Here is a 17669-nt window from a genome sequence, read left to right on the forward strand (position 1 = left end):
CCTTGTTTTGCAAGTATATAATATTAAAATACGGCAAATCGTTTTCCGTTCCAGAACTTTCCAATCTATTGATAGCCTTTTGATCTTTTGACATTATTTGTTCCGTATCTTTATTTCTTTTTTTTTATATCCAAATTACTGCTGACGTTAACTTTTTACGTTTAATATACATTTAAAGAATATAATAAGTTTTTCTCATCCATCATATTATAAACAATGATAAAAAACATGCGACAAATAAGCTTGATAAATTATGTTAATGCTGATAAACATCTACAATTTTTGAGGAGTCGTAGATGAGCGAACGGTTTTAATAGAAATGACAAGATTTAGGATATTCAGGAGTTGGTTCGGGTATCTGGAAATATCGCTCACCAAAGGAAATGCACGTCACTTTTCTGCTACATTATTATCGATCTAGTCCAATCATGATGGAATAGAAAACATAGCTCTAGCGCTTAAAAAAAATTAAAACCTAAAAATTTATTTTATCTCTATTGTATTAAGAGCTTGTAAATTGCGTATGAAAAAGGGTATTCCCGTATTATGTTTACATTTATCACCTGCATTCATGGATACCGAGCAGTGATCCCAATCACAGTAGAATGCGTAGGAGTACATCAGCAAAAGCACCAATAAATCATATCTCAATTTATTAAAACACAAATAACATTTACATTGCACGAATTTAATAATAGAATTGGAATACATCGCGGCAGATGCTGCGTTCGTGATACATTATCCAATAAAAACGAGTGGCGCTCTGCGTTTTAATTTTCATTCTAAAATCTTATGTATATTATTATGTAAGTGCTTTTATATTTATGCGGCTTTTACTGTGCAAATTTTAATTTTATACGTTTTGACTGTTAATTAAATTTGACGTATCCTGAAGAGGGAGCATAAGTTTGTTTTATATGGTGGAGCCATGCTAGACTTTTTTGTTGGAGAATGAATAAAACTTGGCTGCGATGGTACAGTCGACTCATAGTAAACCCACATAGTCTGGCAGATTTGTGTTGTTGCGTGAGACAATTAGTCGGTGGCCATATATAAATAATTTAATCCGTGATTTCTTAATACTATTACCGAAGACTGCCGGGCATCAGTGGCAAAGCGCTCATACAAACCGATTCCTATCGGCTTCCTTTTTGTGTAGATTATGTGTAGAATCTAATTATCATTCAACGACTTGCAGACAGCATTTATGCATATTATTTACCTATATGCTGTTTCGGATTCCCATTCGAAAAAATTTAACCTTTCGCCACTACCGGGCATAGTGATACTGAGTTTATCTACTCAATAACAACCCAGAGTCTGTAATCTGCTCGATGCGGCGACACATCATGGAACGTAATACACGCGGCAAAAAATGCTTGCACCAGCTGTGCCTCTGCTTATAAAGTCTTAAAGGAGTGTGCGTGCATGTGTGTGTTTGCGTGTGTTATTAAAATCACAGGCAATTCATAATAAAAACACATTCTCCCTACCTTGATTTCTTACTTTCAAACATACGTTACTTTAAATTATAATAAAATGTCGGCATATAAAATCACGTGATATATTACTGATTAATTTATATGCTACCGGTTTCGACCATTAAGTACTTTTATATTATTTATCTCGGACAGCTATTTTTGTTTCAGTGAGTAAGCAAAGTGGGTATATACGCAGTAATAAAAAAAATCTTTCGCCGCAAAATACTTGAGAATAAAATATGACGTAATAAGTACTTATTGATGTCAAGTATGATAGGGAGGTGAAGTAAGCAACAAAAAAATTTTATAACAACAATTATATTATTTCCAAAAATAATATTGGGTTTATATTTATCTTTACAAAAACATAACACAGCTAAATATAATTTTGGTATAAACTAAATTCTTTGTACATAATAAAATAAAATACAAGAATCTGATAAGGTTATATACATCATGCAAAAAAACGTAGAACGAGTGACGATGCAAGTTCCATTTTCAAATTAATGTGAAATAAAAAATAATAATAAAAACACGTCGAATTTAAAACCTCCTTTTTTAAAGTCCGTTAATAATTATGTGACGCCGCATATTAAACATCTAAGTTTAAAAATGATATTTCGTTATCGAATGTCACGAGCAATATATTTTAATGTTTTTTTTTTTTTTTATTTTTATTTGTTTAATATATTTACTTATTTATAATAGGAACATTGCAATAATATTTTTTTTTTATATAAACACGGCTGCAGATCGAGCATAAAGAGCAGGCTGATCCCGGAATGCGACACACTTCGTTAGCCACTTCGGCGGGTTTTAACACCTTGTGTACGGTGGTCTCTATCCGGGCGAATATAAAAAATATCCTACCACCATCCAAATGGAAAAACATCAATGGTAGAGCACCGCAGTTAATTTATCTCCTGATAAATTGCAAAATCATAAAGCAAACTACAGACGCTTAGACAAATCTCTCGGTTATAAATAGACGGATTACTTGGGTTTTCGAAACAATCCCAAAATATACCGTAAGAAATAATGCAGATACTGTCGTTCTATTTAGGTGATATTGAAATTATCTCAATGTGTTAAATAACAGATACACAATACTGATCGATAATAATAATATACATAATAGCTAGTATAATTACTGGAAAACTACTTGAAACCGAGTTTGGATGATTTTTACATTACTGTAGCTACATTGATGTGCAAACAATCCACTAACATTATAATAGACGAGAAGTGTCGAACCCATGAAAACTATTTCACCCTTTTTCTATCTCCATAAATCCAATTTCCTAGATTTTATTTTTTGTTGAGTATTGACATTGTGTTCTGTAAGAACATAAACTACATATCGCGACTTAATGGGCTTCATTTAATTAGTTTGCTGGTAGTAGAATATATTTGATATCCGCCTGAATAGCGACCACGGTACACAAAATGTTAAAACCCACCATAGTGGCCCACGTGTGTCGCGTTCTGGGAATCGAATGTGTATATCCGGTTCCAACAAGCCGGCATAATTGTGTCGACTGTCGAGGGGTAATCATCTCTCGTCAGTCGACATTCTATTGGACCCCACTCCACTTACCATCAGGTACAGTGTCACTGCCGTTTGTATAAAATAAAGCTATAAATTAATTTGATAAAAAAATGTGACGTGTTTTGGGGACATGATACTTATACATAATTTGTTTTCCTATGTGGTTTAAGAATTTAGTATCCTCAAAGCCTTATTTATTGGGTACGTGTTCTGACTACATAAAATAAAATTAACCGCGCCGTCGAAAAACAAATATTTTTTGTTTGACTTTGCCATTACAATGTCAAGTTTGATGTTTTATATGTGGTGTGTTACGTACTTAAATTATTTTCCGTTTCCCTACTGTTTGTGATGAAAAAAAAAATACAAAACAATGATTGTATAAGTAAAATTGATAATTTAAAAAATATGTTTTTACAAGTTCGAAAATTGAAAAATATTTTTATAACGAATGCGATACATTTCGATGTTTATCTAAATATTAGATTGGCGTGATGCCAAACTGAAACAGGAACGTCCGGCCACGTGCCGGGAAACCCCTGTGTTGCCTGGATTTATTACAAAAAAATACTTTTATAATATTTTTATGAAATTTCTGGTTTTTCGCATCAACCTCATTTCTAGGAATCTTCTTTGTGACTTTGTGAGACTATTTTTATTTAACTGGAGTAAGGCAATAACATTATTACAATTTATAATGATCTAAATATTGCTATACTGGCAAGCGCAGCGTCTGTCGTCCACCCACGAAGTAGACAGATGAGCTAATAAAAGTCGCAGGAGATAGCTGGATGCGGGTCGCTTCCAAACGTCGATCTGGAAATCTTTGGAAGGTCCCATGTTTATCAGTAGACATCCTACGCTGATGATGATGAAATATTACTATTAAAAACCTGCTTCAGAATAATACATGACCCAATAACATATAGCACATCACCTACGTCTCTTCATCTCAAACAGGGATGTTATGGATATCAAATTTCGGATATTATGGATATAAGAATAAAATTATATCGGTTTCGGATACGGTTACGGATATGTAATTATTTCGGATTATCCGTTAGTATCGGTTACGGATATTAGATTAAAGTAAAATAAAAATATTATGTAATTACAGTAGGGCGACGATTACTAACTATCGTTCGTCGTCATCGTCGATTATTAATTATCGATTAACTAATTAGGAGACATGGGTGTTCAGAAAACATATGTGTTTAATTTTAAAATGAAGTTTCAGTGAAGTAGTGCCACCTCCTCTCCGTGAAAGGTTTTTATCATACTGTTTACATTTTGCAAAATTACCTTCAACTTGATCGAAAAATGTCCAAATTAAAGTACATACTTTGGACGCATTTTGTCCTTATAAATCAATTTTGTACGTAACACACAACTATTCCTTCACTTTATTAAATAAGTAAATACCTACTTCTAAATAAATAAAATACTATTTAAGAATGAGGTTATGTATGACTAAAAATTTCAAACAAACTATTTATACAAGATGGCGTGTGAGCGGTGAAACAGAAACCTGTCGAAACATATTATCCGTAACTTATCCGAAACTTTTTAACGCATACGGTTGCGGTTATGGATATATTTTTATTTCGGATATCCAATAGTTTCGGTTACGGTTACGGAGCCCCATAACATCCCTGATCTCAAATGGTGCGAAGTAATATAAACCATACTGTCATTTTTAAAAGTGATATTTTTAGTTAACACTAATAAGTAGGTTAAAGATAATATTCAATGCACTATGAACGTATTTACATTGTATGGGTTCATCGTACTATTATTGTTATCACACAATTCAAAGACACCGAACACGATATGAGCAGATAATATATTATGATTTCCATACAATACAATCAATAAACACATATCAATATGGCTTTCAGACCATAAAAATCAAAACAATGATAATATTACAAACAATGAGGATTTTTTTACTTGGAATATACAGACGGATTTCCCTGACCAATGGGGTTGGCAAACGCGACAACGGTCCAGTGCCTCGGGCTTCCAATGGGGATAAAGAAAACACTTCTTTCGGTAATGGGTAATAGGACCTCCTAAAGAGGTCTTAGAGCTTAGCATTAATTGAAGCGGTGCCTCCAGGAAAAAGGTGCGCTAACACAATTTTTAGAAGCTATCTATTCCTAATTTGTTATACGCATAGAGAAAAAATTAAACGTCATTATTACTACAATGTGTGATCTTTACTTTGCTTGTCTAATTTATTTTTTTAGTAATGTCGATATTTTTTCATTAATTTCATGCCACTAAAATAAATAGACAATTTATTTAATAAAGAATATTTTAGTAGTTCAAAAAGATCATTTGTTTTTATTTTTCATAATTGTTTTCATATTGCCGTCCGAACTCGTGCACTTGAAATATTTGGAAAGAAACCTCAAGGCCGTTTGTCTTGGGGACCGCCTTAAGGTCGCTACTATTCTGGATCTGCGATAATACTTTAGGTAATAATGCGATAAGTATGTACTTTGGTGTACGAAGTCTTACGGTATAGCTACCAGTAAGGTCGCCTGTATTGGAGGGTTCTTTTGAGTAGGTACCACATTTGTCTTTTTTGCCAATAACTAGCAGAGGCAAGTAGCTGGGCCGTGTTAGCTGGTCATTAAGGTTCACACCATCAAAGAGCGGCATTTGTACTGATTTTGTTATTTTTGTGAACTTAAAAACAAACTGGCTTTTGCCTGATGCTATGGCTTATAAAGGTATTATTCTAAGGTCATGTAGCTTCGTTAAGTATTACTGTGTAAGTGTACTAGTTGCGTCCCTGTCTATCTCTTCGAAGATAAAAGCCTTGAGCGTGTATGCGTGCGAAAATACATAATTATAACTCGCAGATTATATAATGGGCAAATAAAACAGTATTTCAAAATAAACCAGTTTATTGAACACAATCTCTTAACGTTTACAATATGTTACTCACAATCTTTTTATATTTTTTTATTAAGTGAAGTCAAGGCTAGGTAATGACGGCCTGTTTCACAATTTCTGAATAATCGCTACTGTTAATTGCGACTTATTCACATAAATGTATAAGCCGATTAAATATAAACTTCACTCTAATCTATGCTTCCAAATAAATGGTAATAAAATTAGTATTATCTACATTGTTTAACAACTGTCAAATAAAATTTACTAACTTGTAAAACAATACCTTAATCGCGGAGTAAATACGTACAAAAAGCTTGATGGGATTCTAGATACATGGTTGTTTAAAATAGGTATAGAAGTAATTTAACTGTCACAGTGGCGTAGTTGTAGGTATTGCGTGCTCGGTACGACACAGCTTTAAGGTCCTTGGTTCAAATCCCGAGGCGGGCGAAATTATGTTAAATTTTTCTGCCTAGTATGAGTCTGGAATTCGTAATTATTATGGCGATAGGCCCATCATAGGGAATGGCACACGCTTGACAAAAAGTGGGTGCGATGGTTGCACCTCTGCCTACCTTTTCGGTGATAAAGGCGTGTTTCATGTATGAAATAACATTTTAAATACAAAAAGTTATCGCATCACAATCAAATGACGTTAAAAATTATAACATCACAATCTTCGTAACATTGCATTGACCTTCACCCATTGTTATCGCTTCTGACATTAAACGATAATTACAGACTAAATAGTTATTATAAACAGTCTTGTAAACATAACACAAAGATATAATATTGCGTGGCAGAAAATATAATAAACAACGGGAGCTAATAGCTGTCTTATAATATTAGAGTTGGTAAGTACAAAGTAACTACAATATTCATCAATCAGAGATATTATATTAGTAAATTATCGCCAATTTGACAGCTATAATGACCATAATATGTTGATAATGTATCACAAATTACAATGAATAGTCTATTTAAATGAAATTAAACAAATATTTACATTTTTTCTAAAAATAATCGCGATTTTTTATTACTACGGACTGTTAGAAGCAAAACTAATATCATACTTTCCGACCCGGGATTCGAACCCAAGACTTCAGAGCGGTAGTTGTACCGTACTCGCAGCACAACTACGCCATCGCGGCAATCCAATCACACAATGAGTCATAAAATATAAATAATATTTGCTTACATATTTCAAAAAATAGGCGTGTGGGAAGTATGGCACTCAGGGACATAAGTTAAATTCAATGTAATTTGACAGACACACCTATGCACCTTTTATCTTATAGGGGTAGGCAGACACACAACTCGTGCACCCACTTTCCGCTGTGTGTATGGATGTTTCCAACGGATAGGGGCAAGCCTATCGCCATATTAGGCACCAATTGCAGACTCCGGGCATAAAAACTAAGTAGACAAAATAATATCACTGCCCGACCCGGGAACCGCACCTCAGATCTCACTAGTCTTACCGTAATACAACTACGCCACCGATGCAATCATGAGCCATTTTTTTATCAAACAAATAAGTTTTTTTTTTAGTACCCTTTGTCTGGATACGTAAATGACTAAATAACAATAACCGTATAAAGTTAATTGAAGTCTCAGCGCCGCGATTAATTACCTAGCAATTAAATATTATAATAAAAAGGTAAATTACTAAGTAATTAGGTACTAGTCGTTGCAACAATAGCTTTAAATAAAATATATCTGATATACCAAATATGTATATTATGCAATGTAAACGTCATCTCGGATTTAAATAAATGTAATAAAAAATACTGTTTATAAAAACAAGTGATCACATAATTTATAAAAAAAATATTGTTTACATACACGGCGTTCGTCGTAGAAGGTTCCTGCAAGTTATACGTCACATAGTCGATTTCCTTATTATTCCGAATATACGTAGATTAATATCTACATTCACTAAAACGCCGTCTTTTTATCACTCTTTCGCATGGTCTTCGAGATATTTCTTCTTTTCAAAGTATTTTTTTATTTAATCACTGTTGATTATAGAAATCACTTTTGCTTGTATAAATCTCATAATCTTCTATTAGTGGTTCTTGAAAAAATCAATCAATCGTTCTTGATGCAAACTTCTGAGCATAAAAATCCAAATAATTTTCACCGTAGACATTTTAGAAATCCATCTTTCGTATATTTCTTAGACATCATAATTTTATGTTTGGCACATTTTAATCACATTTTACTCCAACCGTAAACCGTCTATAGAATCAAAGATAATTGTTTCGGTATGTAGAAAAATAAAAAGAGCATTATAAATGGATGGGTTTTCACCATCGAGTACAAAACCACTGATATAAGTAACAAGGCAATCATTTTGACACACAACTTATAATGTGAACAATGCACTGGCTCGTACTCGGACAAATTAACTGTATTTATACATCCAGTGGTAATATATATAGCGAATGCATTAAAATGTAATGTGCATGCCTTTTTCGACGTGCTAATCAATTTTGCTTGTTAATCTGTGTAATCCTAGATAATTATACTCAGATTAAACTACAGTAGTAATTATAATTGTTTAGTTTTATACATGAACTTGAATGATGTCGAATGTTGCTAGGGGAAGATAACTTCTATGGCTAAAGGGATTTAGGTATGTACGATTCTTATTCCACTACTAACTTATAAAAACAGTATATTTGTAGAATGTTTGATATTTATGGTTCTAGTTATCATTTAGTAATTATTATACTCGATTAATTTAGGTAATCGACTAAATATAAAGAACCATGACCTCTCCAATGAGTATAATATGTACTTACCTACAACTTGTTCTTTACAAAAACGTATTTTTAAGCACGACTACATTGGGATTAAAAATAATGGCAACAAATACTGTTTAAAATAACGATGTTATTCAAGTTAAGAACAAAAATAACAAACAATAACAAGTTTGTAATCAAGCAAACAATGATGTTTAAAGAACATTAGGTACATTTAATTTCAATTATTTCGGTCGAAACGTGGGCATTTCAATAAAAGAAATTTCCATATAAAGAATCTTTTTTACGTTTGTTTACCTTCAGCTTATCAGGAAACGCGGCGATAGCCTAGTTGGGTGTTGAACGGACTGCAAAGACGAATGTCCGCAGGTTCAAATCCCAAGGGCACACACCTCTGACTTTTCTAAAATCATGTGTGTATTCTTTGTGAATTTATCGTTCGCTTTAACGGTGAAGGAAAACATCGTAAGGAAACCTACACATCTGAGAAGTTCTCTATAGGAATTTCGTAGGCGTGCGAAGTCTACTAATCCGCACTCGGCCAGCGTGGTGGACTAAGACCTAATCCCTCTCAGTAGTAGAGGAGGCCCGTGCTCAGCAGTGGGCAAGTATATAATACAGGGCTGATATTATTATTATTATATTACTATCAGGAAAACTGATACACTTAATATAAGAAATCCATAGTCGAGTCTCGTTTTGATAATATATTATCGACTTGTTCGTTGAGGACACGATATCTAACCTTGCCCTACAATAATGATTTCAACTTTCCACCTGTTTTCGGTGCCTCGGGTTTTTAATACTTTTCCTGCATAAACATTAAGGGCGAAATAAACGTCTTTAATATTAAAATTAATCTACTTTCGGATTTTATCGCGGTTTTTTATATTTTAGTTTTCTCCGCCGTTTCGAAGACGTTTCGAAGACGTTTCGAAGACATTCGCATAAACATAAGAAATCATTATGTAAACGTCTTTAATTTTGAAATCGTGTAATATGAGATAAAGATCAACATGAAACTTGCACTCGGGAATCAATACTATTATTACAACTGCAACAACTTATTGATGTGACAACAATTATTTATACCTACTCTATACCCATTATCAGAGGGTGGTAAGCTATGTATAAAACTGAACCTTATCCCCCTCCGACAGTCTATGTGTTAAACACAGATGACTTTACAAATGTATCAACAATATTACAGGCCTTTGAAATCCACTGCTGGCCATAGGCCTCTAAATGGCTAAAAAATTTAATAATTATGCGAAATTACGTGACGTATGCAGGAGGCCTGTTTTTGGTGTTACCGTGTGTCACACAAATGCAGGGGTTCGTGCACCTCCTCGTCGCCTTGTCAAAACATATAACAAATTCTTTTTGGAATTAGATTTGTTTGCCTCATCTCAAAATGGGTTTCGAAAAACCATGTTCATTATGATGCTACATTTTGATCCGTACGTATTATTTATAATTTAATTTGTCACCTGTCCCTTTCTTATGTTTTTTTTTTCGCTTTTCATTTATTAATTTTATTTCTTTATTGTAAATTAATCGCTCGTACCTGAAAATTATACTCAGTTCATATTCTGTGAAGAACGTGTAGGTTGTATGTTTATAAAAAAATATATATATGTTGATATGATGATTTAATCATATTGAATGTACAACTGATTGTTTTTCCTCAATATTTGATTGTTTATGTATACTTGCTAATCACATTCTTCAATAGTTCTGATAGCCCTCTGGCTTACTCTTTGCGGATAAATGCGTAAGCATAATTTTTAATATTAAATCACGAAATGATGTTGATTTTCATAAATTTTTCAACAATACTTTTCACTTAAAAACTCGAATAGCAATCTTACTTGCTGAAACCGATAAGATCAAATTTATTTATAAGGTAAATCGTTAGCTTATAATAATAATACTCATGGAAGTTACCTCTCATTGTTATAAGACAATATGAAGTATTATACCTTTTTTAACAATATTCTCGTAATTTCCAGTGCGCTGGCAAACGCGAACCGGAAAAGGAAGCCGAAGCCCAGAAATGGATCGAGGCTGTGATCGGGGAGCGATTCCCCCCCGACCTTAGGTACGAGCATGCTCTACGTGATGGCATCATCCTGTGCAAACTGATGAACAAACTGCAGCCCGGCATCATCTCTAAAGTCAACATCACCGGCGGAGATTACAAATTCATGGATAATATTAACCAGTACGTATAATTTTATATTGTTTTGAAGTGACTAAAATGTCCAAAAGTAATGTTCGAATTAAAAACTGGAAAGTATTTTTGGCCTGCTGTGTTAGACTTCTAGGCAGCTCTATCACTTATTGCCCGAATAAATTTAATTATAAATGTCTGATTACTGTAAATTAATTATTATATTCTTATAAACATTTTTTTCTCTTCCATAGGTTCCAAAAGGCTTGCGTTAAGTACGGAGTGCCTGATGTGGACCTCTTCCAATCGACAGACCTCTGGGACCAGAAGAACATTGCCTTGGTGACGCAGACTATCTTTGCTCTAGGCAGAACGGTAAATAAATATTACATAATGTTGACTGCTGTCAAAATCTCTTGAGCTATATTATGTAGGTAATTACTGTAATTGTAATTAATATGCAGCCGTGGTATATTGTTTGTGGCGTTGTTTTACAACGCAGAGCTCTAATTATATTATTTTTATTGAGAACTAATCGAATTCTGTGATAAAATCACAAACCTTATTTACACGGGCAATCATTTGGCAACAACAATAACTAAGTCTGAAGTATTTTCAAAATTACAACGAGGTCTTTAAAATAAATAAAACATACTTATCGTTTGCAAAAAAATATCTTTCTAGGCTTACAAACACCCCGAATGGCGTGGTCCCTTCCTCGGTCCCAGGCCAGCTGAAGAAAACCGTCGTGAATTCAGCGAAGATGTACTCCGAGCTGGTAACGCAGTCATAGGCCTCCAGGCTGGCACCAACAAGCTGGCATCTCAGTCCGGCCAGAACTTCGGCGCTTCCCGTAAGATCATCCTCGGCAAGTGAGGTACCAGGATGGCATATCTCGAAAGAGCTTATAAGTATTATGTAGGACGTAAATTGTAGGTACCGATTTTTCTTCACACTTATCAAGTAATCAGTAAAATAAAATCTTATCTTTGATTACCTATATATATGTAAAATGTCTATTGTAAATTACATGAAATCAATAACTCAAATTATATTTGTATATTATTACATCTATTAACCATACTTTACACTTGTATCATTAATAATATCAACCAAAGATATAAATGTTGGAATATTTTTACTAGAATAGATAAGTACCTACGTATATTGCTTTTGTTTTTCTTTTTTCCTTTTTATTGAACTGTGATCTTCAATCGTACTGTCAAGAACTGAACTTTAATATTATATGAAACTCAAAGGTACAAAATATTCACTTTTTACTTTTAAATGTACACCGAAAATGTACACCGAAAATGTACAACGAATAATGTAAAATTAAATATGAAGTGCCTAAACAGTACAAAAAAGAAATTTACTTAGTTGTGTAACTTTTTAAAGTTTACATCTGGAATATTTGAAATTGTCGTGTTTAACAAACGTCGGAGTAATATTATCTAATAAACTTTGATAATATAGGTAATAGTATTTTATTTCTACCCTTATTTATCATTTACTTATCGATTAGACGTAGTATGGGACGCCCCATTGCTCGGTGGACCGAGCGACGACTTAAAAAAAGCGGCGGATAGTGGATGGATGTGGACTGCTCAAAACTGGGATGGTTGGCACTCACTTGGGGAGGCCTACGTTCAGTAGTAGATGGAGACAGGCTGATTGATGGATTGATAACGACTGCCCTCCGTGGATGGACGTCCATATGGTGCAAAAACCAAGCGCACAAGGATTGCCTCGTACTCGGGGTGGAGTTATCAGGTTGTCTACCCGGATTGTAAAGAGTGTGTGGCATAAGATTGCAGGGATTGCAGGGTGTAATTTTCGCACCTTAACGCCACATGTGGTTAAGACGGCCTTGGAAGTTACAACCACAAACCAGTAGCGTAGAGTGATTTTGGGGTCCCCCGGGTGACACTTTTAGGAGGGAAGGGAGAGGGTTTTTTTTATTTTTGTCGCTACTACAATCAGTCACAAAAATAACTGAACGAATTATTTTTTATCGAAAAAAAGGAAATCCTTTGAAGTTTATTTTAATGAAGAAAAACGATTGTTGATAAGCGAAGAATACACAAGTTTAAAGGCGGTTTGAAATTTTGAACTTGTTTAGCTACTTTTGTGGCCAACTGTACCTGTGACTCAGGCAAGCACGCATATTTGTATTTACTTTTTTTCCTTTCTTTGCACTCATCCGGCGCCTTGTGCGAATAATTTTGGGTCAACGCTGGTCTGGAAGATTTCACGGCAAACCACTGCCACAGACCATTAATGTTAAATAAGATAACTACATATTAATAAAATCACAAACAAAACCAAAAACTGTCGCGGTTATTTATTTGAATGACAATTGCAATAGTAATGGCACGAATGGGGTTAATAGTGAACTGAATCAATAAAGTTGTTTGGAGTTGTTTTTCATTTCAAGTAGGTACCTAAGTATTTATTTTTTTAAGCAAATAATAAGACAAGGAAACTCGCTTGTTTGACGTCATTGCTCATAAACAATAAAAATATATCTAGATACAACCTTCCAAGAATTTTAAAAGGAAAAATTTTGTCAATCTAGTACATATTGTCCAGTAAACACCTTTTTATTCCACGTGGTAAGAACGCGTTATCACTACCACCACTTGGAGAGGGGAACGGTTATGTTAGTTTCACCAGTCTTACGGCCTAATGTCGACACTCGGGAGTATAACATCATCCGAGGGAGCATTGTATCGAGTCCCTAACCGCGTATACCATGCACCGGCATTCCAACCAAAAGCTGCAGTGGCCTTCTTTGGCATATACGAGACGGCTCCGGGGTATCTTGTTGCACTAAGATAGCTGCGCGGAACCGTCTCTGCGCGGTAAGTACAGTCTCTGCGCGGTACCGCATTGCGACACCTATCTAATTAAGGGGGCTAAGATGTCCAGTAAATACCTACCTTAGATTTTTTACAATGTCCATCAAACTTGTCCTGTGTTTGTAGAATTTTCTTTAGCAGGTGAATAGTGAATGTTAATTCATACGAACACTTTCGAGACACATCGAAGGTTAAATCCTTCACAAGGTGCACGAATGCGTGCGTATTCGCAAAAACCGCACGCATTCGCACGTGTATTGCCATTTAATGATTTAACTCGCATAGTTGAAACTCATACAAAAAGTGTGACATTAATCTTCAGTTGCCAATTCCGTCTGACGATGCGTTAGTTTGTGTAGTAGTACATAGACTAATTTTATTATTATGTGTAGCAGGCAATAAGGTTCGAATGTGCGCGCACCAGTCAACGTTATTCGCGCGTCTTCTTTTTTTATTTCAAAAGAAATATATCGTCGTTGTAGGTGGAAAACTAAATAACTCAAAATTTCTAGTTTCGAGATAAACGCGATTAACTGTTTTTTTTTTCGTTATTTTTAAGCATTACTAAAAACTATAAATAATTTTAGTGTCGGTATTTTTATATATCTTAACTTAAAACTCTTGTGACCTCAAGAATAAAAATATAAAAAAATTAAAACTTCTTATTTAATTCTGCCACAACAATGTTTTGTAAGTTTGCTGAAATAAACTAAATAACTCATATAGTTATTTAGTTTTGCCACTAGAAACCATATGGTAAAGTAATTATAAGGTTAAATAATTACAATTATAGAGTTTATTAAAGTTAATACCATTAGGATTTTCAATGTCTAAATTAAACAAATCAAGTTGTTTAGTTCTTCTACACACTTGATTCATTTTGTTTACAAACAATAGACTCGAGAAAGAATTAAACAACTCATTTTATTAAATTTCTTTACTATTGAACAGATTATAAGTCGCAGTTTATTGATTTTATTATTTAATTATTTACTTTTTCTACAACAAAATATATATTATTTGAATATATTTATTTCTCCACTTTTAACATAAAAATAGCTATAATTTCGAAACGGGATAAGATAATGAAATGCTTGTTCGGCCAAAATATGCGCCATGTTTTGGGCAACACAAATGTGATGAAAGTCCAAAATGGCCAAAATCCGAGTTATTTAGTTCTCCACCTACAACGACGATATGCGTGAGATTATGGAGAAAAAGGTATATTTGCTATATACTTATAGGTTTTATATTTTTGCTTTGATGCTCTTCGACCCTATTCTCGTATTAATTGACCTATAGGAGCTTTAAATTAATACTAAAGAACACGTAGTTACTCGGCTCGACGTTGAACACAACAAACTTGCCCGTAGGTAAGTATTGTTTGTTCATATTTTGTTATAAAATACAAGAAACGAAGATGTAATTGGAGAATCCGGGTAAAAAATTGATTAACCAAAAGAGAGCATTTAGCACAACATAATTTTTGGTATGCCACAAGTAAGAACACAACACACAACAGCAAATCAAATGGGTTGGATGGCCAACAAATTTTGCCGGCGATTTAAAAGTATGTACACGTAGAAGAAAATCATTGAGCCACAAGTACGCGTACTTACTCGAACGTCTGTCACCCTCTTAACAAAACGTTGGCCAAGCTGGGCAAATAAATAAATTAGAAATTACTGACTATAATAATAATTTGTTTTGTAGACATTAACCATTTTAAAAAGTGCCATCTAGCGGCAAAAGGTAAAAATTGAAACAGATGTGAAAATTATTGTAGACATATGTTTGACATATTTTTGCACAGATGTCGCTTTCACAAAAAAACTCAATCAAGGTCTCTAGTGGTGTACTGTTCAAGACATCGATATACAAATTAATCCGACTATCAGAAATTAATATAATATTAACGAATTTACAAATTATTGGCTGGATAATTGATAATAATAATAATATTGTTTTAGTGTACGGATTTCATCGCGTAATACAGTAAATGGGTAGTAAAAAATTACGATGACAAACAACAATCCAATATATTTCTGTACCTAATGCATTATATTATTTGATAATAATTTGCCTTCTACAATCGTTTTATACAATTATATTTGTAGTCTCAAAACAAGTAGGAAGCAGGTTAAACTAAAATATTTTAAAACGGCTTTCTGGAATATATTTTTTTCTACCACACGGTAATTATAAATGTCAGTATTTTTAAGATTTCCTTATCTTTCTTAATCTTGTTTTTTTTTATTTGCCTATCAAATTTAAACATTGATCTTCAATGTTTATGGTACATATAACATAATAAACCCGGCATTAATAAGCATTTATTTGCAAAAGTCATTAATACTTATTATTTTAACGTCATATGGTTATCAATGAAACTACACAATGATGCAACATGAGAATGTCAAACTACAAAATGATTATAATATTTGTTACTCGAGATTGGTAAAATTACCGATAAATAAACGCTGGTAGCCATAATATAAAAGAAGAAGTTTATATTATTACTATATAATATAATAACGAAATATGAATTCGTTCTATACACAATCGAATACATCGATCATAGTCACGACCGTTCACATCACTACAAATGTTAAATAACACAAGCGCGCGGTTCCCGTAGTACTTGTTTGTGGAATTTATTTTTATGCTGCGTAATTTATACCGTGAAAAGTGTGTTAAACTGTCCAAATGTTAATAAACACGTGAAAAAATGATAACATTCGGCGGTGCGAACACCTCCACGGCTGCGGAGGACACAGGTCCGTCTCGTGAATGCACAGTGAACTTTGTTTTCATGTTGTTTTCGTATTTACGATTGACTTATATTAATGTCAATTTTAGGCGAAGTGAGAAGCATCTGCGAGAGTGTGTGCAGTGATGGATCTAACGCGACGGTGCAGCCCGGGGCGTCCAACCAGCGACCTCGGATGGACATCGCCTGTGTTTTGGACGTTACCCAAACTTCCAACCTAACACACAGAAAAGAGCTTTAGAAGAAGTCCGTTTGGCCTCCGACCTGGTGAACGCCAATTTGCACCACATTCATGTGAGTATGCACGCATGTTGGGAAATTGTATTTTTAAGGAAAAGTCGTAGGTAGGTGTGTGGTACATAATGTTGATGAATAACAAGTATTAAGTTGCATATTGAGACTGATTGCCTTGTTTATTCATATTTAAATTTAGTTAAGCAGGTACAGAGTTTCCTTATTAAACACGAATAATTTAAGAATAATCATTTTGAGTCTTCTCAATACATTGCTAGTATCAGTATTGTACTAAACAATGTAATGCTGGACATGAACCTCAACTCTTCAGTTCCTTATGTCCACCCAACTCAGCATTAATGGTAGCCATAATATTAAATTATCTACCAACATAGACTTCATATAAGTACCTTCAAAATTCTTGTTGGGAAAACTCCAAGACAGATTCCTCACAATAATTTCATCTACTAATAAAGCAATAGATAATTGACAACAAAGTAAATAATTACACACATAATTTAAAAACTAAAGACGTCTTGGTATTAACCTGAGACTTGTCTTTGGAAGTAGGCTACCACAAATTTGTTTACATATAAATTCACAAGGTAATTCAGATGGAATCACATTCAATTGACTAAATTTAATCTGGTTCCACAAAGTTTGTTTTAAGGATTTTCCCCAGTAACTAAGTTAAAATTGTCTCATATGGTACAAGGAAAATGCATACCAGGATAAAAAACAATAAGATAAGTAATGCAATGGTTGTTCATCTTACTTTGTTGAGATCACATAATATCCCCAGTCTGTACCCTATTTTAGGAATAAATATTTATTGCCATTGGAATCATAGCTTTTGGCATTGTTAATGAAAATGACTGCCTTGGTGGCAAGTGTATTTCAGGATGCCTTGTAGTGCTGAGGTCTGGGTT

At 33.8% G+C, this 17669-nt stretch overlaps 1 protein-coding gene and 1 long non-coding RNA gene across 2 annotated transcripts in view; both read left to right on the forward strand.

Moving 5' to 3' along the window:
• LOC119189303 (muscle-specific protein 20-like) overlaps positions 1–12355 on the forward strand; it is a 32504-nt gene extending 20149 nt beyond the window's left edge. Inside the window, exons 2-4 of the mRNA XM_037438492.1 lie at positions 10715–10926; positions 11130–11250; positions 11560–12355. Coding sequence (XP_037294389.1) covers positions 10715–10926; positions 11130–11250; positions 11560–11751 — 525 coding nt within the window. The 3' untranslated portion in view covers positions 11752–12355. The remainder of the gene's footprint in view (positions 1–10714; positions 10927–11129; positions 11251–11559) is intronic.
• A 4044-nt stretch (positions 12356–16399) lies between these two features.
• On the forward strand, positions 16400–16738 carry LOC119189335. Its single transcript, XR_005112343.1, has 2 exons — positions 16400–16513; positions 16596–16738. It is a non-coding gene; the product is annotated as an uncharacterized LOC119189335 (long non-coding RNA).
• Positions 16739–17669: the final 931 nt, after the last annotated feature.

This window comes from Manduca sexta, chromosome 14 (assembly GCF_014839805.1).
Source record: "Manduca sexta isolate Smith_Timp_Sample1 chromosome 14, JHU_Msex_v1.0, whole genome shotgun sequence".
Classification (NCBI taxonomy): Eukaryota; Metazoa; Arthropoda; class Insecta; order Lepidoptera; family Sphingidae; genus Manduca; species Manduca sexta.